Source organism: Corvus kubaryi, unplaced genomic scaffold (assembly GCF_017639235.1).
Source record: "Corvus kubaryi isolate FWS band 111438036 unplaced genomic scaffold, C.kubaryi_AGA036_p1.0 65041, whole genome shotgun sequence".
In the NCBI taxonomy this organism is placed as follows: domain Eukaryota; kingdom Metazoa; phylum Chordata; class Aves; order Passeriformes; family Corvidae; genus Corvus; species Corvus kubaryi.
The window spans coordinates 1-27,462 of NW_024581716.1; the positions used below are offsets into that span (position 1 = coordinate 1).

The window sequence follows — 27,462 nt, forward strand, 5'->3', positions numbered from 1 at the left end:
CTCTCGTACTCTGGACTGTCAAACAGACCTGTCTGCCACCACCCCCCCGTCCTGCTCACCTTATTCAGGTCCTGTGGGTCTGTGCCCCATGGGTAGGGACAGAGTCCTGCCTGTGCTACAATCACTCTCAGCTCTTGTCTTTCCTCATGGAGCAGTCCCAGTCTTACTACTCCCTGATATTACTGTAGGAGGTCTTCACTTGGGGATCTGAGCTTCTTCCATGCACTACAGATGGGCCTGATGAAACTATTCCTTCAAGGAGTAACAGCAAGCACAGACAGGTTAAAAGAGAGCACAGGTAAGGAAGGAGCTCTTGACTTACTTTTTCTGTGGCTTCCCAGAGCAATCAAGTAGTCATTTCCTAGAGGTGCCTGTAGATCTGAGCTTGTGATCACCACAGTCTCTGGTCCCATGGCATGGAGCATATCCATTACCTTTCAACATGCAAAAAGGCAGGAATCAGTGACTGCAGTATGTGTTGGTTACACTTTCATTCATAGTACTGCGGGTTTTTAACAAGCACCTTATTTTGGCATCTTTTGTAAAGAGAAAAAACCAGTTTCTACTCAAATAATCCATTTGAATTAGGGCCATTACTTTGAAATAGGGGAATGAAAACATCCACATCTAAATGTACACACTTGTTAAAATATACAAGCATCTCTGTTTGTGTTATCTTTGGATGCTCCTCTGGAAAGAATGCTCTGTTTCAGCTGTGATCAGAATTTTTGCCTGAACCATGTTTTCAGAACATATTATCAAAAGAATAAGAGAATGAATATACAGATACATGCACCTGAGCTGGCATCTTGAAGCATTTGCTAGAAAGCTAAGAACTCCAGGTCATGAAATCTTATTTAGCTACTACTTTTAGAGTTAGCAAAAATTAAAAAAACCTAAATCAGAGGCACAAGTGTGTCTGTCTCAATCTTCTCATTCTGTTTCAACCCCCAAACTACAGCTGTAAATTATATACCTTTGCAGATATATTTCCACGCTGTCTGTTCCTCACTTAAACTCATTAATACTCTACTTCTGACATCATAATTGGTTGCTACAGACAAAAGTGATTTTGATTTCACAGAAAAAAGAATGACTTCAGTAATGAGTTTAGTATAAAACATGGATAAAATATTAATTCTCCCAGAAGAGTTTAACTAAAAATCCTCTCAGGCTAGCTGTGACTCATGAGCAGCTGAAGGATAAGGATTTATTTCTGCTATTTTTTAATACTTTATTGCTTTTCTTTCTTGTCTAAGCCTCCAAGTTTCTTCAGCTGTCAGACCTCTTTGCACAGGCACCAGCTGGGTTTTAAAGAAGCAGTAAATCCACCAGCATACACTGACACAATCAATCTGTGCAGTAATATTAAACTAAATTTCATTTCTCAGTCACAATTCACCAGGATCCTAATCTCCACTATTTCTAGTTTTAGGACTTAGTCCCTTCTACATTAATATTACATCATACTTTATTTTATGTTAGAAGACACTACTGTCATCACAAGTCTTCTTAAAAAAAAGGAAAGCAAGCATGAAACCATGGAAATCAACGCCAGAATTCCTACCACCTCCAAAGGGGACAAATTCCAGCATGGATTATTACTAGACCCATATATGACATGCAGCTGGAAAGACAGACAGATTAAAATATAATATCCTGCAAACAACTGCTTTAAAAATGTTTCCATTTCTAAGTACAATTCTCTCTCTTTGGGAGAGATTTTTTTTAAAGCCCATCACAAATCAGAGCTGTGGCATGAATCAGTCAGAAGACTAATTGGCAAAACTCTTTAGCACATGCAACTCATGTTCACAGCTGAAATACGCAAATCTAAAACTAATGGCTGCTCAGCTAATGATGCTCTCCTCAAGACTCTGGTTCCACTGGTGAGGATGAGAACAGAAGAACTGAGTTGCAGCTAGCAGCCAGTGGCACGAAGCACAGCTCATCACCCTCACCCAGCACAGTGGGGTAACATAAAACTGGGGCAGTGGAAATTCAGAGAGATGAGCTCTCTGTAGCTGCTTCCTGCTGTGAAGTGATGGTGACCAATCCATGTTGTCTGACATTGCTACAGCAAAAAAAACAACAAACATTTGGGGTGACAGACCCCCAGCTACTCTCCAGGGTGCCACTGCAGCTGCTGTTTGTTTAAAGATTTTGTGTTCTTTTGAAGTTCAAAACCAAACTGGAGGGAATAACATCAGTCCGTTCTGAAAGCACTTGACTAGTCAACAAAACAAAGAGCTCAGCCCTTCTCAAGACATCAATGAAATTGTATTTCTATTTTGTCCTCCCACAGCTTTTTATTTTCTTCACTTTGTGTGAAAGAGCAAACCTTTACACCTTGATGCAATATATTTGCAGGCCATCTATCATCTCCACATGGTAATGACAGCAGCTGTCAATGCTTTGGATTTATCTGCAAGAATGAGGAAAAGCTGTCCTCACACTCAGCATTGCTGAGTGTGGACAGCAGAGCCCCAAACAGGTTCCTAATGCCCGTGGTCCCCTGGGTTTTCACCCCAACCAAGTAATATAGTAATAACAGAGCTGCTGGCAGTGTCTGGGCATTTGCCATGTGTGCTGCTGCCACTCCTCCTTCACTGCAGAAAGCAAGCTCAGAGAGATGTACTCATAATCACTGTAATCCCTTTATCTGGAGCTCTTTTGGGAAGTTTCTTCAGAAGTCTGACACTAAACCAGGAAATGTTTTGTGCCTGGAGTGTAGGAGCTTTAATGATAAACATATGGAAAGGACAGAGGCCAAAGTGACTCCAAGGTTAAAGACAAACTGCAAAGTGCAGCACTGCAGGCAGGAATGCAGAAAGAGACCTCACACATCCCACCCTTTGCCTACTTACCTCCAGTGCATCTTTTTCCGTGTAAATCTTCCTGCCCGTGAGTAACCTGAGAATGAAACAGAAACCTTAAAAGAGCACAAGTTCTCCAGGCAGTGACTGATTGCCCTTTCAAAGGAGGAAAGCTTGGACTGCACCAAACAGGCCTAAGCCATCTGTAGCTCCACGGTAAAGGCTACGTGCACAGACACACAGTGCTGCTCACAGCAGTCCTACCCTGCCTCCTGCAGAGATCCCTACATCACAAAAATTCCCTCACAAGGAAGGGTCTTCCCACCCTCTCCCATGTAGCTGCTCCCTCCCCTTAAGGAGGACAGCCTGTGCTGCATCACCACAGATTATCTCGTGACCAGTCACAGCTGGGTAGCCAGGACAGGCAGGAGACATTTGAATTTGTAGCTCCTATGAGATGTTGCCATGGAGGTATTTCTGAATCTAATTTTGGGCGGGGTTGAACCAAACTACTTCAGTTCTGACATTCTGGCACATAATAAAAATCTTCATAGTCATGGGTAAGGATGGGGAAGGTATTTTTTTAACCTGTCCTAGAAACAGGCCTCTGGTGATAACAAGAAATAATCATGAAAATGAGAGACTGGAGAAAACAACAAGAATCTTTTCCTCATGTAACTCCTGGGTTTTTTATTGGTTTCAACATGCAGCAGTTGAGGTTATCTGAAAAACACCACTTGAAACTAACAGCTAAAACCCAAAACCTGACACATACATACATAAGGCACTATATTGAGACAAATAAAATTAAGAGGTATCAGTCTTTCCTGCTTTTTTCCCCAAGTTTATTTGGCTATAAAAGAAAATAAGCACTTACTCAGCTTCAAACTGGTTAGGAGTGATTATATCTGCAACAGGTACAACTTTGTCCCTGTAGACTGGCAGGAGATCCTTGGGCACATACTGGGGAGAAAAAACAGTGTCAAAAGTTGTCAGCAGCATCTGAGATGTGGGACTGCAACTCTCCTTCCCTCATCCACCACCCCTGCTGCCACCGAGTGACCTGACAGCTCCAAGCTCTGCAACTGCAGTGCCAGAGCATCCCCCAGCTGGGGACACTGTAACCAACAGCCCTTTCTTCCCTGGAGGTGATGGGAAGCACCATTTCTAAGCAGATGGACCTAAACTGGCAGCATTAAAAGGAAGTGATGCCTGGGTGAAGAACTTTCAAGTTCTCTCTCACCAAGGTGACACAGCAGCATGAAGAAACACAGCGTCCCAACTGACTCATGTCCTTACCTCCAAACCAAACTATTTTGTTCAAAAATTTTTCATCAAAAATGGTTTTTTGTCAGAGTGCAGCCTGATATTGGTACACAGAACCTGTCTGTCACTGACCACAGCCCAGTGCCCAACACCTGTCAGATCCCACATGAAATAAGCCATCTTCATTTAGGTTCCAGGGCTGTGTCAATTCCCAGGATGACTGACAATGGCAGCCAGGCTACCAGCCAAAACACAGCTCTTGACAGAGAGGACTCCAGTGAGACAAGGATGGGGAGCAGGGGGATATTTTCCTGTGGACAGGGTCTGTATTCCCTCTGTTGTCTCAGGAGAGAAATAATCCCAAGGCTGTGCAGTTGTCATTCTTTCCTGATACCAAGCTCATTCAAATACAAGAAAATTAAGTACAAATTTACTTGATGTGGGATCTAAAGCCACACTTAGGTAAAGTACCTTAGTTTTGTGGTTTAACAACTAATAAATCTTTATACATCTTTATGTAACAAACATTCACTACACAGAGAATCCAAACAGAGGAGTACTAACCATAGAGCCTTCTCCATTCCACTTGTCACCCATCACTGGATCACACACTGTAAAAGAAAAAATTTAGGTTTAGAAATAGGGTACAGTTATAAAGACCCTGAAGGGAGGGGAAAATTTCAGAAAACAGGTAAATTGAGGCTATGGAACAGTACTGAGCACCTCAAAGCTTACACACTCCCACAGCTCTTGTAGCACACTGAACTTTGGTGGCTGCCAATTCTGAAAGAGTAGGTCATGTGTCTTAAAAAGTTGTCTGGAATGGTAGTATGGCAGGGAGAAACATGGGAGAAGCTAACAGCTCTGAAAAGTGTTCTATTTTTACTTCAGTGTAAAAAAATACGTGCCAAATGTATACACCAAAATGCTGTGTGTATATTAAAAAAAGGAACTACTATAATGAAACAATAAGAAAATTCATGCCAAAGTACATAGAGTCATACTTGGTGTAATGATATTAACACATGTTTGGCACAGGTTCTGGATCACCAGCAGTATTAACAACACATTCCAAGTGTCCTCAGTGAGGATGGAAATAGCCTACCATTGCACTTCAAAAAGGAACATTGTTCATTGTATTAAAAGATCTTTAAGCAAGATCAAAAAGAAATACATATCCAAAGATAACAAATCAATGTCCAATCAGTATTTCAGGAAGTTTCTATGAGTAAAAAGAGGGCAACTTGTTTTACATTTTAAAGTATTTTCTTTACGTTCTAATCTATTTATTAAATATACAGGATCTTAGAAGCCTCGCTGTGATCTCACCACCTGACCACTTTCTTCCTGTTCTACACAGTGAGATGTCTCTTTCAACTGAGTCTTTAGCTTTCACACAATGCTCTGGAGAACCTGACAACAGAACAGTGTTAATAAAGGCTAAAAAGTAACAGAACCCAGACAAGATTTCTCTGCTGTATTTTGCTAAATGAGACTTATGCTTTGTTAATTTTAAGGCAGGTATCACTGCTCAGTACAACAGCCTGCAAATCCTGCCAATCATTCTAGATGCTTCCTGGCCACACTGTTTACTGAGCTTAAAGATGACAGCTCAAACCATCATTCTTACCTTTTAATCCCACTAAATCCTCACTGACTTTGCCCTGTCACTCTGAATGCTTTTGCTCAATTCAAGCCAATGCTTGTTATGTTCAAAATTCCTGTAACACTTGGGAGAGGAAGGAAGGGAAGAGAACAAATCTTTTCTCACAGGTTGAAGTCTGATATGATGTTAGTGACAACAGCTGCTGGAGCCTTTTGCTCCCTGGGTAGTCTTAGGGAATATTAGAAAGCACCAGAGCTTAAAAAGCCCTGGAGTTTAAGGTAAATCACAGAATTTATGAGGCAAAGTTGGACATTTCTGGGATGTTACATGGAACCATGGCAGGGCAACATGGGAGAGTCTGTCCTGCTTTGGCTGACTTGGAAATCAGGGAGAGGCTTCAGCTATCAGCACACACAGCCTCTCAACTATCAGCAGCAGCAGCTGGCTGGGATTTTTATCTTCTCCTGGATACAGACAACCAGTCCTCAAGGCACACTCTCCTCTGGATGGCATAATGCAACAAACACACTGAAAAGCAGCAAATCAGAAAGATAAAAACCCAACTCCCTCAACACCTAAAGCTGAAATAAACATCACTGAAAGCCCAGCTGGCTCCAGCCAGACCAGAAATGCTGCATAACATCAGACCAGTGTATTCATCCTAAGATGTGAAAAAGATGAGCATACCCAGTGAGGAAGCAGAAAGGATTATAAAGCACATCCTTACCATACACGAGGTCAGAATTCTGTTGTTTCAGCTCCTGGACAATATCCACCACCATTGCCAGAAACGATGTGTCTCTTGTATACCCTTTGGGAAAATAAAAAAGACACCTTTGAAGTCTATTCTCATGAACATTTTTTCTGCTTTTAGTTTTGGATAGGAATGCTGCATACTTCTCATCCTTTGGATAAAAGTATTTTTAGAACAAAGGCATTTCAGTAGTTGACTCAGGAATAATAGGTTGGAAGACAAATTCAGACGGTGCTTGCACAACTACAAGTATAACCTTAAAAAATCCATTTACTAAGAATGTTGTATATGAAAGACTCATATAACTTCAAAATGCCTGAACATAAATAAACAAAGGTCAGGCTAGAAGGAAAAAACATTCCTTTTGATAAAAACAGTATTTTGATCAATATTATTTTTCATGCAGTAAACATTTTAAATTCCATATACTTTCTTCACACTCTGGCTTGAAGCAACTTTTTATTATTATTAATGTTCATGCTGATAAGAGTCCAACACATTAATGCAATAGAGATTTAACCTTGACTATTTTAGAGCAATATCCAAAATACCAAAACAGTTCCTATCTTTTAGGCTGAGCAGTGAAATAAGCTGGAAATATTTTACTGTATTTCGAGGCCCCAATCACAATGCTAGCATCACAATATTCTTATTTAACCATTAATTTTTAGATTTTATAGATGCTTCTTAATTTATATATTTATGTATAACTTTAGTTACAACATTCATTAATTATCAATTTGATTTTAATTTATTGTAGTTCATTTCTTGGGGATGGTGCTGTGCAGGGTTGGGAGCTGGACTTGATGATCCTTGTGGGTCCCGTCCAACTCAGGATATTTTGTAATTCTGTGATTTAATACTATTATTTTTAGCAAGGTAGCATCTTTCAATGTCCTTGGAAATGTCCATTCTAATAAAATATTTTAAAGTACACCTAAAAAGCAGATTTTGGAGTTGTTTTTTTTTTTAACTTGCAAAATTGATCAGTTCTTAGGTGCTGCAGAGAAATGGAAAAGATTTTTTGCCAAAATGCTGGTTTTTATCCATGAAACGCTGATAATCAGTCAAAAGAGTCAAGCAAAGATTTTATTTTTTAAATGACCTGTGATGGCAGACTGGCTGGAAAATAAGGCTGAGTTTGATCAACAGCATTGACAGAGGTGTTTAAAACAGTTACACTGAACTGGAATTTATCTCCTACCTTGACTGTCTTACTGTAAATGAAACAAATACATCAAGATCTACAAATAACAGTCACAAAAAGCTCATGGAGTGTTACTTTGTATAATTGGCCTAACGACAGTAATTTTAATCTCAGCTGAGATATCTACAGTCATCAGACAATTAACAGTCAAATCCCACCTTTTGATAAATTGCTTTTCAGTGTTTAAATACTCATACCCAGGTTGTTTGAGGTACAAAGTAGTTGTGCACTATAGTGAAGGGCTATTTGAAGAGAAATATCTGACTTTTGGTCCTGAATGAAAGATACTGAATTTTAAGTTCAGCCACAGTGCAGCTGAAGACTAAAACACAGAAAGTGTTATTAGATGTTCAGAAATCACTGCTCTTTCTACCCATGCCTTTTTTTGTCCATACTGAAAATGGCTACAGCAAATAAGATTTTAAAAGAAACGTGAACAACACACAAATACCCTATTTTAAAAGATATATTAATAAATATTCCCTTTTTCTCCAAAATTCCTTTTTGCTGAAGATTTCTATTTTCCTTCTACCATTTTTGATCTCTTATATCCATTTTGCCAGTGATAGGAAAGGTGTAGAGGTCTTTTCCAAGAGTTGGAAGGGAAATAAAAAGTAACATTTCAGCTAAAAGAATACTCAAATATTATTTATAATTTTTGCACACTAACATCTCCTGAAAATTCCTACAATACAGTGTGCTTTTCCTGGATATGTCCTCTTTGTGAGTTCCTTCCAGGAAAGAAAAGGTGTTTGTCTATTTCTCAATAACAAAGAACCCACTTATGCCAAAATTAATTTCTTAACGTTAGTTAAATCTATTTGCTGTTCAGTCTTCTTTATTTTGGAGATATTCCTTGAAAAAACGCTGACAATAACTCTTTGGGCATGCCACACCCTCCAAGCCAGAATGACTGCTTTGGGGTTATAATCCAAGCACTTGAAATTTCCAATTTTTCCTGTGTAGAAAGAACTTTCCTACATGTGGAAGCCATGAAATCAATCAAATCTGGTGATGTATTTCTGCCTACCTTTAAAAAGTCCCTGTTCACTGCTGTAAGAAATTGATACTGTTATCCAAACCAGAGGCACACCAGAGGTGAAATCTGATCAGTAACCTACTTTTGAGAAGCAGGAATTGGGTGAGAAGCAATTTTTAATAAAAACTTCTTGCAGAATCTCTCCTTTCTATAAAGTATTCTACAAGAAGTTCTCCTTGCTTGTATTTATGCACACTTTACACCCTGTGCAAGCAAAGGAAAACACTGCAGGACTGTATTCACTCAGATGACCTACACAGTAACAAGACCAAAAAATCAAGATATATGACAGAGTCAAAACCAAAACCCAACTCTATTCATACTTTGCCCAGTGTACAAAGCACTAAGCCTTAAAGATCAAGTAAAAAAATCAAGGACAGACAACTTTTCATAAAATCATGCTGCAGTACCACAGGGTGCTAGTACTGCAGACTTAGGAGAAAGGGTTAAACTCATGTCTTCCTAATAAATTTAAAAATAATATTCTGATTTCCTCATCCATTGTTCCAGTAGAGGCACTCCCAAAATATTAAGTGTGCCTGTACATGACTGGCCTGTACAAACCTGTAAATTATACAAGGGAATCAATTTACCTACCCAGTTACAACCTCCAGGCTGGAGAACTCTGGCTGTTACAAATTTAACAGCACGAGCCAGTTCAGACTACAATACACAGGTGAAATTTTAACTGGTTGGTTTGCAGCAGTGAGGGATATGTTTTACATCTCTTTACTTGTGTTTACATCTCCTGGGAACTCCAGGGAACAAGCTCTTCTCACCTGTGAGCACATAATCGTACCGGTTGACCTTGTTCAGCTTAAGTCCTTCGTAAAGTTCATGAAGCTCATCTGAATTCAACACCTGACCCTTCCAGTGGGCATAGCCTGCAAAGCAAACACCAGGTCATTTTTCAAGAGATGAATTTTCTATTTCAGATCACACAGATGATACACGTGGAGGGACCACATCAAACATCAGCACCAGGAAGCACCGCCACGTCCTCTCCTGCGAAATGCTGCTGCTGAATGAAAGCTGCTGTCAGCAGAACAGTTAATGTGCCCAACTTCTCCTTAGCATCTCTGCCTCCCAAAGGAACTGGAGTGACTACACTGCAGTCTGAGAGTGTCCATTTACCAGCAAATCAAGCTGAGCACACACAGGCTCCTGCAAGATTTCCCATGGAGCTTTTGCAACTATCCCTTTCCTGTGTGGAGGAGGAAAAACGTATGTTTTCGACTTTAGTGGAGGAGGGTGTCAGTATAATCTACTTTTGTTATTTTGTACTATATATTAAAAAAAGGAAATACTGGCAGTTAGATGACAATCCTAACAGGCTTATAGATCTGTTTGGACACAGGCCTGCACCCATCAGATACAGCACTCGCTGGGACCTGCATGTCACACACAGACTGACCACAGCAGAACACTGCCATGGATGCTCTTTAAACATACAGTGTCATCTGACAGACTTTCTTCCAAAAACAGCACAGCTTTAGTGCTGAGGATCCTGGAGGAGGAAATGAGTAGCAGAAAGACACTACAGACAGATAAACAATATCCATATACTCTCATCCTTGAATGATCTCTAAGAATTGCAAGCAAATATACTCAGCTGAGAGAAGCAGATGGAAGGTGAAGTTACTTGCGATAAACTCAACTGATTTCAGCCAACAGTGGACCAAGGTCCATGGCAGCCAATTCCAAGGAAAAAAATGTATCTCCCTTAACAGAATCTAAATATTTGTTGAAAAATGTAAATGCACCTTGCACCTTGTCATCAAAGCCTGCCCCATCTAGATGGCACCAATCACTCCCTTGTATGTAAGGATGGCGCTTCCTCCAGGATATTAGATTAGGCATTCACAATTTAACTCTTCCAATCTCCATAAATTCACTGTTTGTTAAAGAGCTTATCTTTTTATTAACTGGAATCAGGAAAAGGGAAAGCTTAATGAGGTATCTTCTTCTATACCTCCCCTGTGTAAAGACAATGGTATTTTGTTTAACTTCTGCTCTTGCAGTTAGAAAATTCAGTGATGAAAACTGTTGGCTTTGATTATCACTCTAAATTGACTTATTAGAGTGGCTGCCAAAAGGTGCCCAGAGCCTGGGATAAGCACATTTTTCAGTTTTCCTTCTTATGAATGCAAATACACCCACAGCATGGTGAGCAGATGGATCATTTTGCTCTCCTCAGCTCACAAAGGCCAAGCCTCTAAAACACGACTCGCTGCCAGCTGGCTGGGGGCCTGACTCACATCAGCCACCACGACTCCCTCCCAGGAAAATGCTTTTCACAAAGTCCCTGTGAAGAAAGGGTCGAAGTGAGGGATTTCTGTAGTTTCATTGCAGCCCCCATCAGCACAGGCCCAGCCCCAAGGGTATGCAGAACCTCTGACTGCACCTGAATCCATTACTTGGTTTAACACAAATGCAGATGTTTATTCTGTCACATCTGGAGCATCACAGAGAAATAATCTGCCCTCTCCTCTTCCCCAGTCTCTGCAGCACTGCAAAGCCAGAACAGGGACAAGGACACAACAGATTCCTTCCACGGTGGCCATCAAGGAGACTGGGTGCACTTTTCACCCAGAATCAAGGCAAAAATGCTGACATTTATCTTACACAGGGCCATAAAAATAATTATGATAGATTGCCAAGAAACAACAACAGACAACCTGGATACTTTCAGGAGCCATTCCTACACAGACCCTGTAAATTCACTATTTAAGCAAAAGTTCACCTTCCCATGTCAAGCTGTCTTAAATGGTCAATGCACAGGGTTTATGTTACACTGATCCTCCACTGAGGCAGAGAGATAAATACGAAAACTCAACGTTAGGCAGCAGCCCAGCTTAGCTCAGGAACTGGTGTCACCCACATGGGGTAGGGACACTGTCTGAGCTCTGTAACAATGACTTCCACACTGAGGACCTTTTTTATCACCTGGTAACGTGTAATATAACCTAAAGCCTAACTACATGACAGCCAGAGTTAAAAAGCCTTAGGGAAGCTCTCAGGGAAGCCATAGCTATTGAGACATAAGAAAAAAAAAGGGAATGCCTTCACTGGAGCTGCAGAGAACTGTGATGTCAGTAGGAACTGAATTATGTTCATGTAAGAATCAAACCAAATCAAAACTGGCAGCAAGATGGGAACCCCCCTATGCTCTTTCCCCAGGGTAATTTCATGTAACATGACAAACAAGGGGAAAATCCCGTGACCCTGCATTTATCCTACTTTCCTGGTGGAATATAACACCAAAAAGCAGACACACAGAAGAAAAAGCCAGTCACTCATGTCAAAAAGGGTTTCACTAACTGGAAGATGGATACCTTGGGGTCCCAGGAAGCAGGACTATCTTGAAAGGGGAAAGACAAAAAGGAAGAAAGCTGAGTCTTCCTTGTTTTGGGTACAAAACCACCAAATAATTCTCCTCAGTGCTGGTCTGAGAGAGCAGAGAGAACACTGCAAATCATGACACAGCTCTCCAAAACACCATTTGGTTCAGACTGACTGCATTAGTCCCCCAAATCTGTAATAATTTTAAACACACAGATGAACATAAATGCTTAAACAACCTTATGCCCCTTCTGCTTATCTATGTTATGGTCTTTTATTGAAATTAGATGTTATCTATTTGCTTTTAGCAGATAAGGCAATGAAAAGTAAGTAAGACATGATGCCCCATGTCACTAAAATGATGAACATATTTACCAGTCTCCAAGGAAATGTCTTCATTCAACTGTATGAAAATTAAAAAAAAAATTAAAAAAAAAACCAAGAGAGGCAGTTAATACTGCACCCAAGATGAATTTACATGCTTTTCTTTCTTGCCTTCCTCTGCTTTTTTTTCCCTCCTTTGGAATGTATTTAATTACTTTTAAAAACAAGGAAGGAAGAAAATGGAAGTAGCAGTCACATCAGAAGGGGAAAAAAAACCCCAGCTGATCAAAAACAACAAGCAAACAGCAAAACAAAACAAGCTACCATTTAGGTATAGCATGTAAGATTCCTTTGTTTTCCAACCCAGAACATTCTGTTCTGAGGTTTGAGTTCCTCCTGTGGTGCTCCCTGCAAAACTATTCCAAGTGGCTTCAGTAACCAAGAATTTCACACAGGAAAAAGGAAGAAAGTTCTAGTGTTTAAGGCACATGACGTACAGGCAATCTGGGCCCAGCTGTGTCACAAAATTCACATTGCAAACTCCAGCAGACAACCTGCTCTCAACACATGACTCATCTGTAGCTACCAGGAGGCCTTCAATAAAACCAGAAACTCAGTACCAAATTCCCCACTGGATTTTTTACAGCTGGTCACAGTGTGGAAGTGAAATGCTCCCAGTGTCAGGCAAGAGTGGAGAGCTTTTCTTTCTGCCCTGCACCTGCAGGGGTGAGTGACTGCACATGGGCAGGCAGACTGTGCAGAATCACACCAAGACATAATTGTAATTTCTCATGTATTAAACCAACCAGCCAACCCAACCACCTACTGCCCACCCACGAAGTGGAAGCCAAAAGTGCTCAAGAATAAAAAGAAAAGTAACAGAAAAAACCCCAGGTTATTTGTTCTGGAGCTGTTTCAAAGGTAGGATTTGGATGGCAGAGTAAGCACATTATTGCTTAAAATAAACCTACCAATGAGAAACAAAACTGGACATCACCCCCAAAAAAATCAATTAGACAATTAAAAACAAATCTAGATTTTTCTTTTTGCACATCAGATGAGGAGAAGCTTCTGCAAACAGTATATTCATATAGGATAAAGAGCACAGTCTTTGCAGGCTGCATGACAGCTTCTTTTATTTGTATGTGAAGCATGATGCCACTCAAGTGTGAGTCACTCTAATCACTAAAGTTCCTCACGAAGCAACATGACAAACTGTTCTCCCAGGGGCACTGATTCAAAGCCCATTTTCTGAATTTCAGGATTATCAGAGACTAAAGAAAGCTCAATTTTCTGAGCAGGAGTCAGCAGAAAGAGGCCTGTGGTATCTTACTAATTTATAGACAGGGCAAAAAAAGAGCAATAATGATTCACCAGTCTGTTAGTCATAAATTCTCTCTGCATTTCATTCGCTGCTAATTCCAAACTCAAAAACAGGGAAAAAAGGAAAGAAGGAAAGAAAGAATACCACGTCCAAAACCCCACACATTCTTCTACCTGTGCTCCCCTGGCATTCTTTCAGAAACTAAAGTTCACAGCTAGATTTTGAAGGAGGAGTCTGTCCTCCAGCTTTAATGATGACGACAGAAATGGTTCTTGTAAAATTTTGTTTTTATAGGAAAATCAAGTTCCCTTCACCCATTCACCCAGCACACAATGCCTGTGTATTGCAGGACAGTGCCAGACACAAGCTCTGCTTCCCTAAACCATGAGGTTGTGTGGCAAACTTTGGGATTTTTTAACAGATTTAGTAAAAAAACCCCAAAATTATAGGAAAAAAACCTGCAAAATGTGATTCCTAAACATCAGGAGTAGTTCCAGTATTTTAAAGACTTGTCATATTTGAGCTATTTTTGGGTTTGGGATGCTCATTTTGGTCTTCTTGTGGGAGGAGGAACCACTAATTTGTCGTTCCTTCCACTGTCTGCCAAACCTTGAATGAAACACTGGTAACCTTTCCTTGGCTGTGATACTATTAAAAACAAATTTAAAATCTTCTTTCTTTTTTGTTTTAAGAACCTGGTCACCCTACTAGTAATGTAATTTTCCCACCTTCAGACACATTCAGTTTATGGTCAATAAAACCTCTATTAAGCTCTTTCAACACCCTATAAAGCTGATTTACTCTTGAAACAGAAAGCCAACAAACAACACATACTCATGCATTTCAAGCACTGAGTAATGTGACATGAGAAAATTGCTTAATTTCTGGAAGATTACAACAGTTTTACCCAGCTATTGAAACCAAACAACAGAAAATCCCAAACTCCAAAACTAAGTACATTCTTTAAATAAACAGAAGTCACATCGAAGCATCTTTGAAAAACACAAGACAACCTTTGTACTGTGCCAAAGGGTACAAGCAAAATAAGCAGATTTCTGCCTAAGCCAGGAAAGGCCTTGTTCCCTTGTTTAATTATTACCTTTTGTGCCTTTCCTCAACAAGCAGAGGTAGCTTTCAAGCTACCTTTGAAACATTAATTTCTTCTTCCCAAGGTGGCACTAAATTCCTTCTATGATAGGCATCTTACAACCTTTTGAAAGCTGCATGAAGTTCAACAGAGTAAGAGACTGATCTCTGTTCCAAAAATTAGTAGTTTACTAATAGAGCTGTACCTGTAGATACTAGAAAAATACCTCAACTTTTGCCTTCTTTTTTCTCTGTCAGAAGCAACTTTTGCTCTTTTCTAAGATGTTAAAGTCAGAATTTGCTCCCAGATTATTTTCTGAAGACACCTGTAGATTTTCTCTATCTAGAGTAACTCTCCTCTCAAACAACCTGCCACCACCAAGACAGCAGATGTGTCTCCAGTGATCCAAAAATAGCAAGTCACTTGGAGCTCCTTTATGGATGAAAGGTATTGCTAAAATAAATATAAATTTCAGCTTTCTTTTAAGAAATAAAGTCCTCTAGCACTGTGAGTATTAGGAAGTCTGAATGTCTTAGGTGACTGCATTGCATTCAGGCTTAGAGCTTCAACAAAAATACACCCAAATGTATTAACACCCTTCTTCCCACCAAGATGAAATTTTGGGATACTTGAGAGCCATCTGGCTGGACACATAGAGAGGAAACATTGGGTCTACCTCAGTATGCTTTTGATGTTTGGGTTGGTAATGGGACTATGACTCTCACAGGGCATAACTCACTGAAAACATCTGAAGACTCCCTTAGGAGTCTGGCTGTGTAAATGGCTGTATTTGTGTTATTTCACTATCTGAGTTAATTAGATTACTGCCTAACAAAAGAAAGTCATTCTGAAGGGCAGAAGAGGACATTACTACATCCATTGTATCAATGCCCTACTCCCATATCCAGGCTTCTGAGAGACTTGAATCAAAACATGAACATTACATTTCCATCCTGTATCGTGAAAATGTGAGTGAAAAGATGAAACCAATGTCCTCTCCACTGTCATGGGTGAGTGCTGAGTGAGTTCAGTGACTGTGGAGTAGTATCTGTAAAATTTTACCTGTGTGGTTTGAAAACTGGACAGAGTTCACCGTATCAACTTCAAATCCCAAAACCTGTAACAGAACACAGGAATATTTCTTTACTAACACAGCTTCGTTAATACGTTACCCATATCCCAAAACACAGGGAAGAACTCCTTGCTTCCCAGTGCATACTTCAAAATCTTGGGAGCTGAGTCAACAAACATGCAACATAAACAAACAGCCCAGTGCTCTACTACAGCAATGAACAGGGAACAAAAGTGCCGCCGGCAACAGCACCAGGAAAACAGCTCTGGATCCTCAGGCTGGAGTTCATCTGGGGATAAGGACACAGAGGCTGGTCCAGCAGCAGGCACTGAAACCTTCAAGAAAGCCTTGGCTGGCCTTTCTTGGCAAGAAAAGAAGTACAAGGTACTAAATTAATGCACAATATGGAGGGATGATGCTGTTGGCATTCCAGAAAAACGATTTTTCTAAAAGAAGGACAGAAGGATCTTAAAAGGGATCCATATTACAAGCCCTACTTGGATGTCACAATCAGTTTCTTTACAACTAAAAGAGAACAGAAAGAAATCACAGAGAATTAATTTGGGGTATGATTGGGCAATAAAGGGGAGAAAAAAACACAGAATAAAAAGAGCCTAAAGCATGCTCCAAAAGCCACCTGCTACATTGCATTACCAGCAATCCAAACACTGAAATATCCAATAATTTGCTAGTGCAATCAACATATATTCTTGTGCCCAAAAATATATAAATACTATCAAAATAAGAGCATCCAAGCAGGAGACAACAACTGAGGATTTTTAACCTGACAATACCTGTTTAATACACACAGGCATTGGTAGTCAAGCCATTTTTAGACATTTTTATGTGTCACACAAGGAATTCTAATGCAAAAGTGACATTAACAGTCTGACGCCGAGTCTTTGTTTCCACATCCAGCTTGCTCTGGGTAAGAAATCTCCTCAAAAGAAGAGCTGCTATGTATGGCTCAGTGAGTCATACTGGGAGATAACAGGAATGATGCACCACTGTGTATGATCCTCTTTCAGGCAATTTGCTGGGAGGGGGGAGTGAGGGAACAAAGCTTTTCCAGTCACGTTTTCCAGCGAGACTCACGCCTCTCCCTTTTTCGTCGTGAAGGCAACTCCTTCGCATAGATTAAAAACCTTTTGGGTGTCTGGTGCCAGACATTAGGCTTTCCCTGTGCCTGTACTTTCCCTCTGATAAGCCCTTTATTCCAATACCTGGCTACAAGATGGAGCTACGTGCTGTGACAGGTCGTTCCTTCTGCCTGCAGGCGCTACACTTCTGTTGTTTCACAGCTCACATCCACACAGATCTTCGTAGAATAAATCTCTTTTTTCAATATTTAGTAAAGGTTTCTGTTCCTTCCTCACCAGAAAGCAAAGTAATTTCGCATCAGTGGTACACAGAATGGTGGGTTAGTTACCTCAACCTGACCAGGTTCAAATTAAGCTCAGCACGTACACTCCCCCCAGGTTCTTATTTCACCTTGGTGGATTTTATTTTAAAGACCCAGGAACTGAACAGTTGAGAACATGACAACACTGCTATGACCTTAACCTTCATGTCTGGATATGCTCTTCAAGGAAATGAATGGGAATATAGCCTCTAACCAGACTGTCACCCCAAAATGAATTCCCCTCCCTGCAATGAACAGACCTAAGTTGTTATTTCCTTAAAGTATCTTGGCAACAATTGTGAATTAATCCATTTCTCTGCAACATTCAGATCACGTCTCTCCAACTACTTAACCCCTGAGACTACAGAACACACTTACTGTGATTTACTGACTAATCAGGTTTACTCTCAGTGCTTTAGGGAAGGAGAGCACGCACAGCTGCTGCAGGGAAGGCAGCTCTACAACACAGGGCAGCACTGTCCCAGATTGATGGCCACCAAAAAGAGCAGCCCTTCTTTAGTGTCCTCCCCACCATTAGTTATCATTTGATTTCTCAACCAGGTTTTCCACAGAATTAGGGATTTTTGGTTTGTTTTGGCCAGTTAATCTGCTTCAACCAAAAGATGGAAAAGTACAAGGGAAGCCAACTCTCTTGGAGACAGCCAGGTTAACTTCGCTGTACACTGGGTAAAACAGTAAATAAAATGCTTTGGAGAGTGGATGAAAAACCACAGACAGCTCAAATTCTGCAAGGGACCTTGGTATTCTGACTTTTTTCATCAAAACAAGCTAAAAAAAGCCTTTCAAGGTCTCCATAACAATCATTTACTGCTGTTAGTCTAGTCTGTCACAGTTTCTAAATTTGCTCTAAAGTTTTGTTTTGAATTAACATGTATGACTGAAGTCTAACACACCTAATTTTGAAACCTGATTCAACCCTCAAAATAACGGTTACTCCAATGCATTTCCTTTTATAAAGGTTAGTAGTAGAATAATCAAAAAGAATGCTAAAGTCATGTTAAGCCAGGTTGTGTACATTTCCAAGGCAAACTGCATTGAAAAGTCCCATGGAATTTAGTCACCAGAAGACGACCTGAAAACAGGACTGAGGTCCAAAAAGCAGCTTTTCACAGCAGTCACGTCTTCTAGGGCTACAGAAAAAACTGTGTCTCTATTTTGGTTTGCATAGTTCATTTTAATAATCTGATCATTTATGGCAGATAAGGAAGTGGTGTTTCCTTCCTCCAACCAACAGTTAAAAACCAGTGTTAGTGACTGTCATCCTTCATATCTAAAGGATGCCAGAGGCAGTTTCTGAGGCACTGAATGATGGACACTTTTCTTGCTTACAAGGGGAGCTGTGTTCAAAAGAAGTCTTGTTAAACCTTTTTGATACATATTCATACTTTCAATTTCTTGGGCAAAGCCAACTAAAAGCACTGATTTTGAGAGGGTTTTTTTAATTCATTAAGAATTTCTACTCAAACCAGAGGTTAAATAAATCTTAAGTGAAAGTTAACTAATCAGAAATACATTATTTTTGTATGTACAGACCCAGAAAACTGCCATCAGAGCAAATGAATTGAATCAGATAAACCATGCCAAAAAAGAGACTCAATCTCTCCCATTTGCACACAAAAGTAGCAACTATGACCTGAAAATACGTATTTAGTAGAATATCAACAATTTTTCTACTGTCATAAACCAGCAAGAATCAACCTTTTCTTCAGAAAACTATCAGAAAGTAAAAATTCAAAACAGGACTAAACTCAGTATATAAAATTTCTTGCTTGTGTACACACATTTGTGTGTACCTCTGTGTAAATAAACTGAGGGACTCACCCCACTTGGATTTTGCCTGTGGCAGAACAAGAGCCTTCAGATCATATTTGATCAGCATCAGGACTGAGCGTACTAAGAAATGCACTTCAATGTTTAATTTTTGCTTCTCTATACCAGCTTTACTCCATACCTCTGCTCCCTCCCCTGCCCCTCACAGCAAGGGTCCTGTGGTGATATTGCTGCCCCTGGTTTTAGAAATGTAGGTGACATCAGACACTGCAAGTGTCCAAGGGCTCCAGCTGCCAGGGACACACATCCCCTACACTGCCACCATCCTCTGATTTGGATCATCTGCTGTCCTACAGACCCTCCAGAAGAGAACAATTCCAAGTTTCCATGCTCTGCTGTCATGCTGTGTAAGCATCATTTGCCCACAGAACTGGAAATCTTGGGCAAATCTAAACCCAGAGCCAGTTTGGGTAAGGATGATAAGCGCTCTTCAAAGGAAAAAGATGACTGAGTCCATCCTAAATCTCTCAGCCCACAGTCTAAGCACATGTCAAATGTTGTTCATCTTAAGACCCAAACCATAGTTGCCTGGATCACATCATTCAGTGATATTTGCAATTGAAATCTCAGAGGAAAATGGGCAAATTTAATATATTTTCTAAGTATCTTCAAGCAAAGGAGGCAGAACTGTTACACTTCTAAAATTAAATCACGAAACATTAAAACTGGAGGAGTTCTGCGTTTGGAAGGCACAGCTGGCAGATCTGAGAGACACATTTCAGAAAAATATTTGCAAGATTAAATCCAAGTATGCACACCAGAGCAGAATGCATTAGAAGCAACAGCCAGCATGAAGCACATTATGCATGACACCAACTTTAGCCGAGTTCTTCATCACAGGTAATCGAAGGAAAGGGACAAATGTCAATTCAGTTCTTCCTCCAAGAGCTCTCCCAGCCTTGCAAATAGAAAGTGGGACCTGGGCAGGGACGTGGTCTAGAGAACCATCCAAATGCACCTCTTCAAAATAGCAAATATTCAAGGAAAAAATCAGCACACAAGAAAGGAAGAGACTTCAAAATACATGGACAACCTCTAAAGGTGTTGGCTCTTTTGGAAAAGAGGATGGACAGCCTAGTTTTCCTAAAAGCAGAGAAGTAATTTAAACTTATATCCAGCCATGAAGCCACAAATAAAAAGTCAAGAAATGGGTCTCCAACAGGACTAAAATTTTACAAGAGACACCAGCTGTTTCACTGGTAGAGCAACCTAAAGGTCTAGACAGACAGAAAATGTCTTGAGTTGGGTAAGTTACATAAACAGCTGGATCTCAGTTAGGGTTCACCTCTAACCATGCAATCCTTTGGACTGTGCTACTGCATTAATTAAACCTTTGTTTAAAATTTACAGTCTTCCCCTTCTTTCCAGAAAATATTTCAACCACGCATACACTGAAACATGTTACTTCTTCACCACAACAAACCAGTGCCTAAAATTGTTAGAAATCAAATATTAAAATCATACATTCCAGAGGAGAGCCTCAGTTGTTACGTAAAGGGGAGGTCGAAAAACAAGAAGAAAACCATTTCACAGTATGGAAAATTGGGAGTGTAGCAACAGAGAAATGAGCAGGAAGATTTTGAAGCAAATGCAACATCTGAAATTCTGTTTTAATGATTGCCAACCTTTATGTTTATATTTGTGTAATCTACATAATGTACCAATGGTCTGGAGACAAATAAAAGTACTCATTTCTACCTCCTAATCCTATTTGGTATCTGATTATTAACACCTCTAGAGTCAGAAAACTGTTAACTTCAAAGATCAGCTCTGCCTCAGAGTAAATATTAATATAAATTCTCATTTAATAATTTTATTTACTCTCAGAAATGTGAAAAGCTGTTACTGAACTGCTTCTGTTTAAAATTTGTATTGCAGCTTTACTATGCTCCTTCAAGAGAAAGAAGTATATTTTCAAAAGTGTCACACACTTTGTAGTACTCAAGAAATTCTCCTTTTTTTGTTGTTTGTATGCAGTTTGGGGAGGAAAAAAGAAGGTGGGTTTTTTTAAAAAGAAGTGTCTTATATCTTCTAAGTGTGTGAGAACAACTGTCACTTGAATTACACAAGCTTCTGAACTGAACTATGTTTTAGTGGTTTCCAGGGTACTAAACATTAGAAACAACAACAACAAAAAAATCCCAATTTCCAGTGCATGATATGTACATATTCAGAGAAAGGGGGCTCAGAGGGGGCTGAGATGCTGTGGGATTGCCATCCTTGGAGGTTTTCAAGACCCAAGGAGGGCGAAACCCCTGAGCAGCCTGGGCTGAACTTAGTGCTGCCCAAGCTTTGAGCCAGAGGCTCCTGAGGTCTCTTCCAGCCTGGGTCATTCCATCATCCAGTGACACAATTACATACAAAAACCTCAGCTTTATCCATTGTGGAACTCCATGTGTAAAATCACACAAAATATCACCAGCGGCTCCCCATCCTAAAGTTCTGGTTCTAAGGATAAAGCCCAGGGGTACTCTGTGTTTACACTATTAACTATGCCAGCTTTGACAGTAAAGATAATATATCCTTTGCTGTTAAATGGCCAGTGGACCAATTTAACTAGAATGCTTTAGTTTGTACTTAATTTAAACAACCTTAGAGAACAATGACCTAGTTCTGCAAGAATGAAATTCAATTAAAACCACCTCTCTACTCTGCAACATGACCGGTATATATTGCCCTCTTAGGGCACTGGCTTTGTGCCTCCAGTGGCATTTCATTTTAAGGTTTGAAATTAAAACCACAAAGCAGTAATGCAGCTCACGTTAGAGGAAAAATCTGGAACGAGGAAAAGGCAGAGGGAAAAATAAACAGAACAGGGTAAGAAAAGAAAAACCCCAAAGTCTGTATAAAACCAGACTGTGTGGACCTGCGTATGTGTTTCTTCCATAGTATTTATGTTCCTGATACATGTTCATAGGTTGCTATCTATACTTCGTGGAATAAAGCCAAGACCTCCATCCAAACTCTCCAGCTCCTTCAAAGTTCTTAATTTTGGAAAACATTAGCTTTACCATACCAGAACATATCAAAACCAATTTTCTCAGATGAGTCCCCAAACCAAACAGTTTCTAAACCACAAATCCAGGAAAGTATCAGTAGCTGAAGTTGTAAATCAAGCTCAGCTGTCATTCATACAAATTCTTTTATTGTGAACACAAGGCACCTTGGGTTTTTTTAATGATCTGAGCTACAAATTTGACACCAGTAAAAATCTCACAACTCTAAAAGATGAGTTTATCTCTAAGGGAAAGTTTGATAGGAAAATGGCACAGAAAAATGGTTAAAAAGTAAGAAGGAAGAAGGTTCTGCTAACCAGGAGAAGAAAACCTTTGGCTTTCATGCATCCAGTTCTCCCCAAAACAAATGCAGCCTTGTATTATAACACTTAACTTCTTTGCACCTCAGCTCTTCTGCTTCATAGCAAGATACTTTTTTTGCAAGTAAAACTTTTATGGAAAAAGGACGACTCTTTTTCTAATTAATATTCAAATGATGAAACATCCTAGCCAGGCATGTCCTGTCCTTTGTGCCAACAAATGGTAACAGACTGATGAGTTAGAGCAAAGTAGGAGTAAATACTAAAAAAAGCAACAATTATAACACACATCATCAAATGAATCAAAACCACCCAGATCTCTCAGCCTGTGCTTGTAAGAGAGTTGATCCAATCCTCTAATCATCACACCATGAAGTTGTGTCTAATTTTTAAAAATTAATGGCAGCACATGACAAGCCATGGGGCTCCACAGAAAGAAAAAAAAAGTCCTCAGCTTCAAAAGCCTGTCAAACTTTCCAAGCACTGGGGAGTACTTTGATTTATATCATTTAAGGCACCCAGCAGCATTTCAAAAAACAAGTGAATATTTAAGAGCAAATCCTGCATCTCAAATATGTACAAACACACAAAATACAAATATTCCCCCCTGCCCTGATAGTTTTATTAACACCCTGTGAGGTTTATCTCAACTGTGGCATCAGTCAAAGGACAAATTTTTATAGCACAAAGACGTACGTAAACCATGGGGGTTACCAAGACTAACTACACACAATTTAGGAGGAATTTTCAAAAAATCTTGTGATAAGGCTCCAAATTGCTGACTTTTAGCAGAGCATGGGTACAATCCACAAACTGAATTAGCCAGGAACGCCTGTCTTTGTGTAAAAAAAATTACTGTATCACATAAACCAAATCCATTCTATTCCTCCAACTTTATGTATATATATATATATAAAAGCCAAGCTTAATTGAAAGACATTAACAGAATTAATTTCACTACCACGGTTAAAATTACCCTGTCAAACGAGGTAATAGAGGTTTGGGGTGTTTTTTGCCAAGTAATGGCAGCAATACTTTCCAATAAGAAAGCCTCTGTGTCAGGGCATGAATTGCTCTATGTATCCATTGTATTACAAGCTGTTTGCAATAATGTCCTACAGTTTGGAACTTCACCTCACACAGCCATCACTGCAGTTCCAATGAACATCACTGCTCCACTGTATTCCTCTGGAGATGGCAGAGAAACATGTTTTAAAAGGCTGCATTTCTCTAATCAAACTAACTTGGAATGGAGGAAAAAGAAAAATTTCCCAGTTGCAGCTTGTGCCTCTCACTGTGTGCCAGCTCTTTCACTTAATTGCATCTCCTTCCATTTGCTGCTGAACCAAAAAAACATACAGAAAAGTGCAGAAAAGTAAAAACACTAGTTCAGTTTGAGAAATAGGAACTTGGGAAAAAGAAAAGGCAAGTCCTGACAATTAGTGTAGCAGGAATAATTGCTGGCGTGGGCTGATAAACTGAATTGAAACTGCTATTGACTAACCCAATCTATTTTTCTTCTGAGCTTTTAATAAGGCACACCAAATAGCTAAAGAGAACTCTGTACATATAATTAAGCTGTATTTTAACGCAGCATTTGACAAGGTACTGCAAAGAAAAATCACTAAGATACTGGGGATATTGTGCCAGGATAAAAATACTAGAGCAAATAAACTGGGGACAGGGATGCTGGACATGTTATTGGTGATTTATTAACAGACCACTTCAAATTGTAAGGTTACAAACGACTATTACAAAACAGACAGTAAAAATATACACCAGATGACCTTGAGAAAATGTAAGAAAGACATTAAACTATTAGAGAGCATCCAAAGGAGGGCTATGAGGATTGTGAAGGGTCAGGAGGGGAAGCCTTATGAGGAGCTGGGGTTGTTCAGCCTGGAGGAGACTGAGGGGAGACCTCAGTGCAGTTACAAGTTCCTTGTGAGAGGCAGAGGAGGGGCAGGCACTGATCTCTGCTCTGTGGTGACAGTGACAGGACCCGAGGGAATGGCCTGAGGTTGTGTCAGTGGACGTTTAGGTTGGATATCAGGAAAAGGTTCTTTCCCCAAAGTGTGGTTGGGCACTGGAACAGGGCTTCTTTCTTGAATGACACTCCTTTTTTTTACCACTGATCAACTGCATACCAATTTTCAGGATTTGTAAGTTGACTTCAGCATTGGACACCACAGAGGACATTGTAAAGACTGGAGCAGAAAACAAATCCTCTCTCTTCTGCCAGAGCAGACTACAATTTTTGTCACAGTGCTCTGGCAAAATTGGTACTCACTGAGAATTTGCTGATGGGCTGATCTAGCTGTAATATCATGACCATCTGAATAGAAAAGACTAGAACAGCCTGAGACTGCAGTGAATCTGTTTTCAAATAATTTATTGATTTTTCTGAAAAGGCTTGCAATGGAAGTACTTACCTGAATCATAATTAGGCCAAATTCAAGATTTACCAGTAATGCCTTAAAGATGCTTTTCCAAATAAGCTTTGGAGACACAGGAATACTTCAGAGCAAATACAACCAGGTCACTAATTTTTCTTTGCACCTGGACAGACTGATTGACATGCACTACTAACTGTTCAGTGCAGGATACTCAGATCACACAAAACATATGCCTTTATCAAAATTCCCTCTCAGGCATTATGTCCAGCACAAAGAAATTTCTTGTCCTACATCATGACCATTTTTCCATAGGCTACTCAACAAACAGCCTCTTGTGCCTGCAAGACACACACTCAGCACTACTCCCTGCATCACAACAGATCAGGATCCAGATGACTGCAGGGTCAAAAGATTTGTGGTAGAGCTGCTCTATTGACCTTCCTATGGGCAGGGGGCCATTCCTGCCATCTGGAGTAGTATTAAGTGATGGATCTGCAAGACATCCATTTTTAAAGGTTAAGGCCAGTGAAAAACAAGAAAAAACTTGTTTCTGCTGCTGTTTTCCTGTTTGTTCTTCCCACTAAAGGACGAACATAAAAATAGCAGAACGACGTGGTGCTGTGGGTGTCTGCCTGCCTTCCAACCAAGAAACAAATTCCACCTGACGCTGTTTACTGTTAGGTACCAGTGACTTCGGATGCTGATTTCAGACGGAGAAGTAGGTTCACTGCAGATTTCAGATTTATCATCTTCATGCTGCTTCCTTCTACACTTGGATGTAATTTGACAAAAACACCATACTGTCACTGCAAACTCCTGCCAGCTGGAATCCTGCAGTGCTACACGAGAAAGTTTGCAAACACTGAGGAGAGGCAGACACAGACAGCAGCAACAGGTTCAACAGGCGTGGAAATTATCTCTTTTATTTTAGTGAATGAAATGGGGGGGGGAGGATCCCACAGCACATTCTTTTCCTCTGATTTTTACTTTATTTTTAGTCCTGCTGTTCATATTTTGGCTAGCCAGGTCCCTAACCACTAGTCCATCAGCAAGGTGTGGGCAAGCACATTTTGTACATCTAAGGTGGAGTTACCCTACAAGAGAGAAATTTGTTTTATCCAGCACAGGCTTTATGTGGACTTCTTAGACAGACTGTGAATGGATCCCACTCTCCCACCACAGGTTTAGATGTTCAATTGCATGGTAAGAGATACTTGGAGGTGCCACAGTATGTGAACATCAGACCAAGGCCACACATGGGAAGAATGAAGCTTCTGGAGGACGGATGTCTCACCACTTCCTTCAGAATTAGCAGATGTCTTAGGGAAGAGTACTCTGAAAAATGTTTCCTTCAGCAGATGCCAGGTGCAGGAGCCTGGGGCTTGCTCCTGCCCTGGCACTTCAGCTATGCCAAAAGAGCTGTCTGTGGGGCTATGTTAGGGAACTGAATCAGGATATTGGCTCTCAAAATAAACACTCACTCTCTTCTCTTCCATTTTTGCCAAGTCATTTATAACCTGGATGGCTTCTCAGAGCAGTTTACCACATGGCCTCACAAAATGACTTTCCTTGGAGCACTGAAGTGGACACAAAATAGTGCAGGTGGAAGGACCAGCTGGCAGGGGTAAGGCCAGAGCAATTGCTTCTCAATCTGGCTTCTCTACTGAAACCAGCAGATTTCAGTACCCTACACGACAGGTGACAATATAAAACTTCTCAAATTTAAACACTAGCTTGCCCTGTATTTGTTTGGTTGTTGTATGAATGGGCAGAGGCACAATGTTACTTCCATTATCTCCAGTGAGAACAAAACAGCTGGGTTTTAAAAAAACTTTTGTTTTCATTTTTGTTAAATGCTCAGAGTTGTGTTGATAATTTCTCACAGATAGTGTGGTGCTCACCCCTGTGAGACAGGGGCTGTATCCTGCCAGAAAAATGAGAGTAACACAGAGAAGACGGATGGAAAAAGACTTTCCTTCACTGTAACCTTGTTCAGTAGTACTCATCACCCAAAACAAATGTCATAAAATACATGAAGATACACAGATTTATAAAATATACATATATTTAATTTGTTTAGATTTAGGCCAGATTTTACTAAATACATGACCATAAGCTCCAGTGTACAATTCTGCAAATCAGTATTGAATTTTGAGAATTTGCCAATGATTTTTTTTCTGTTGTAACTTACTTTGTTTTTCTTTCCCCTTAGAGAAGGTGGAGACAGAATTACCATATAGAGCAGCTATGATAAACGTGGCAAAATTCAGGAAGAAAACAAATAATTTAGTATTAACAATAAAGGGAATATGAAAGTATGGCTTTATTGGCTAGTGATCTACCAAATGAAGCAAGAGAAAAAATGTTGTTGTATTCTGATATTGTGGGACAGACCAGCACTGCACTTCCTTGGATGTTTTCAATGCATACTGTTCTTGAAGGCTGTCATGGATTCCTCCCTTCAGCTTATTAATGTCACTGATAGCTGTGCCATCCTTGCAGGAGATTTCCACACAGTTCCTCTTCTGAGAGGTAAAACATGACTGGACCCCGCAGTGGGGAGAAGGGGAATAGTTGTGGCCAGACTGGAAGAGTTCTGCAGGTCAGGAAAACCATTTACTGCTGGTTTTGGGACCCACTGCATCCACAGATCAGAAAGC

At 40.1% G+C, this 27,462-nt stretch overlaps 1 protein-coding gene across 1 annotated transcript in view; it reads right to left on the reverse strand.

Moving 5' to 3' along the window:
* Window positions 1-239: 239 nt before the first annotated feature.
* The window catches only part of LOC121672920 (pyridoxal kinase-like), a 33,874-nt gene continuing 6,651 nt past the window's right edge, over window positions 240-27,462 (reverse strand). The window contains exons 2-8 of the mRNA XM_042045845.1: window positions 15,828-15,882; window positions 9,468-9,572; window positions 6,416-6,499; window positions 4,647-4,693; window positions 3,694-3,779; window positions 2,868-2,913; window positions 240-434 (exon numbers count right to left, since the gene is read on the reverse strand). Of these exons, the coding sequence (XP_041901779.1) occupies window positions 255-434; window positions 2,868-2,913; window positions 3,694-3,779; window positions 4,647-4,693; window positions 6,416-6,499; window positions 9,468-9,572; window positions 15,828-15,882 (603 nt within the window). The 3' untranslated portion in view covers window positions 240-254. The remainder of the gene's footprint in view (window positions 435-2,867; window positions 2,914-3,693; window positions 3,780-4,646; window positions 4,694-6,415; window positions 6,500-9,467; window positions 9,573-15,827; window positions 15,883-27,462) is intronic.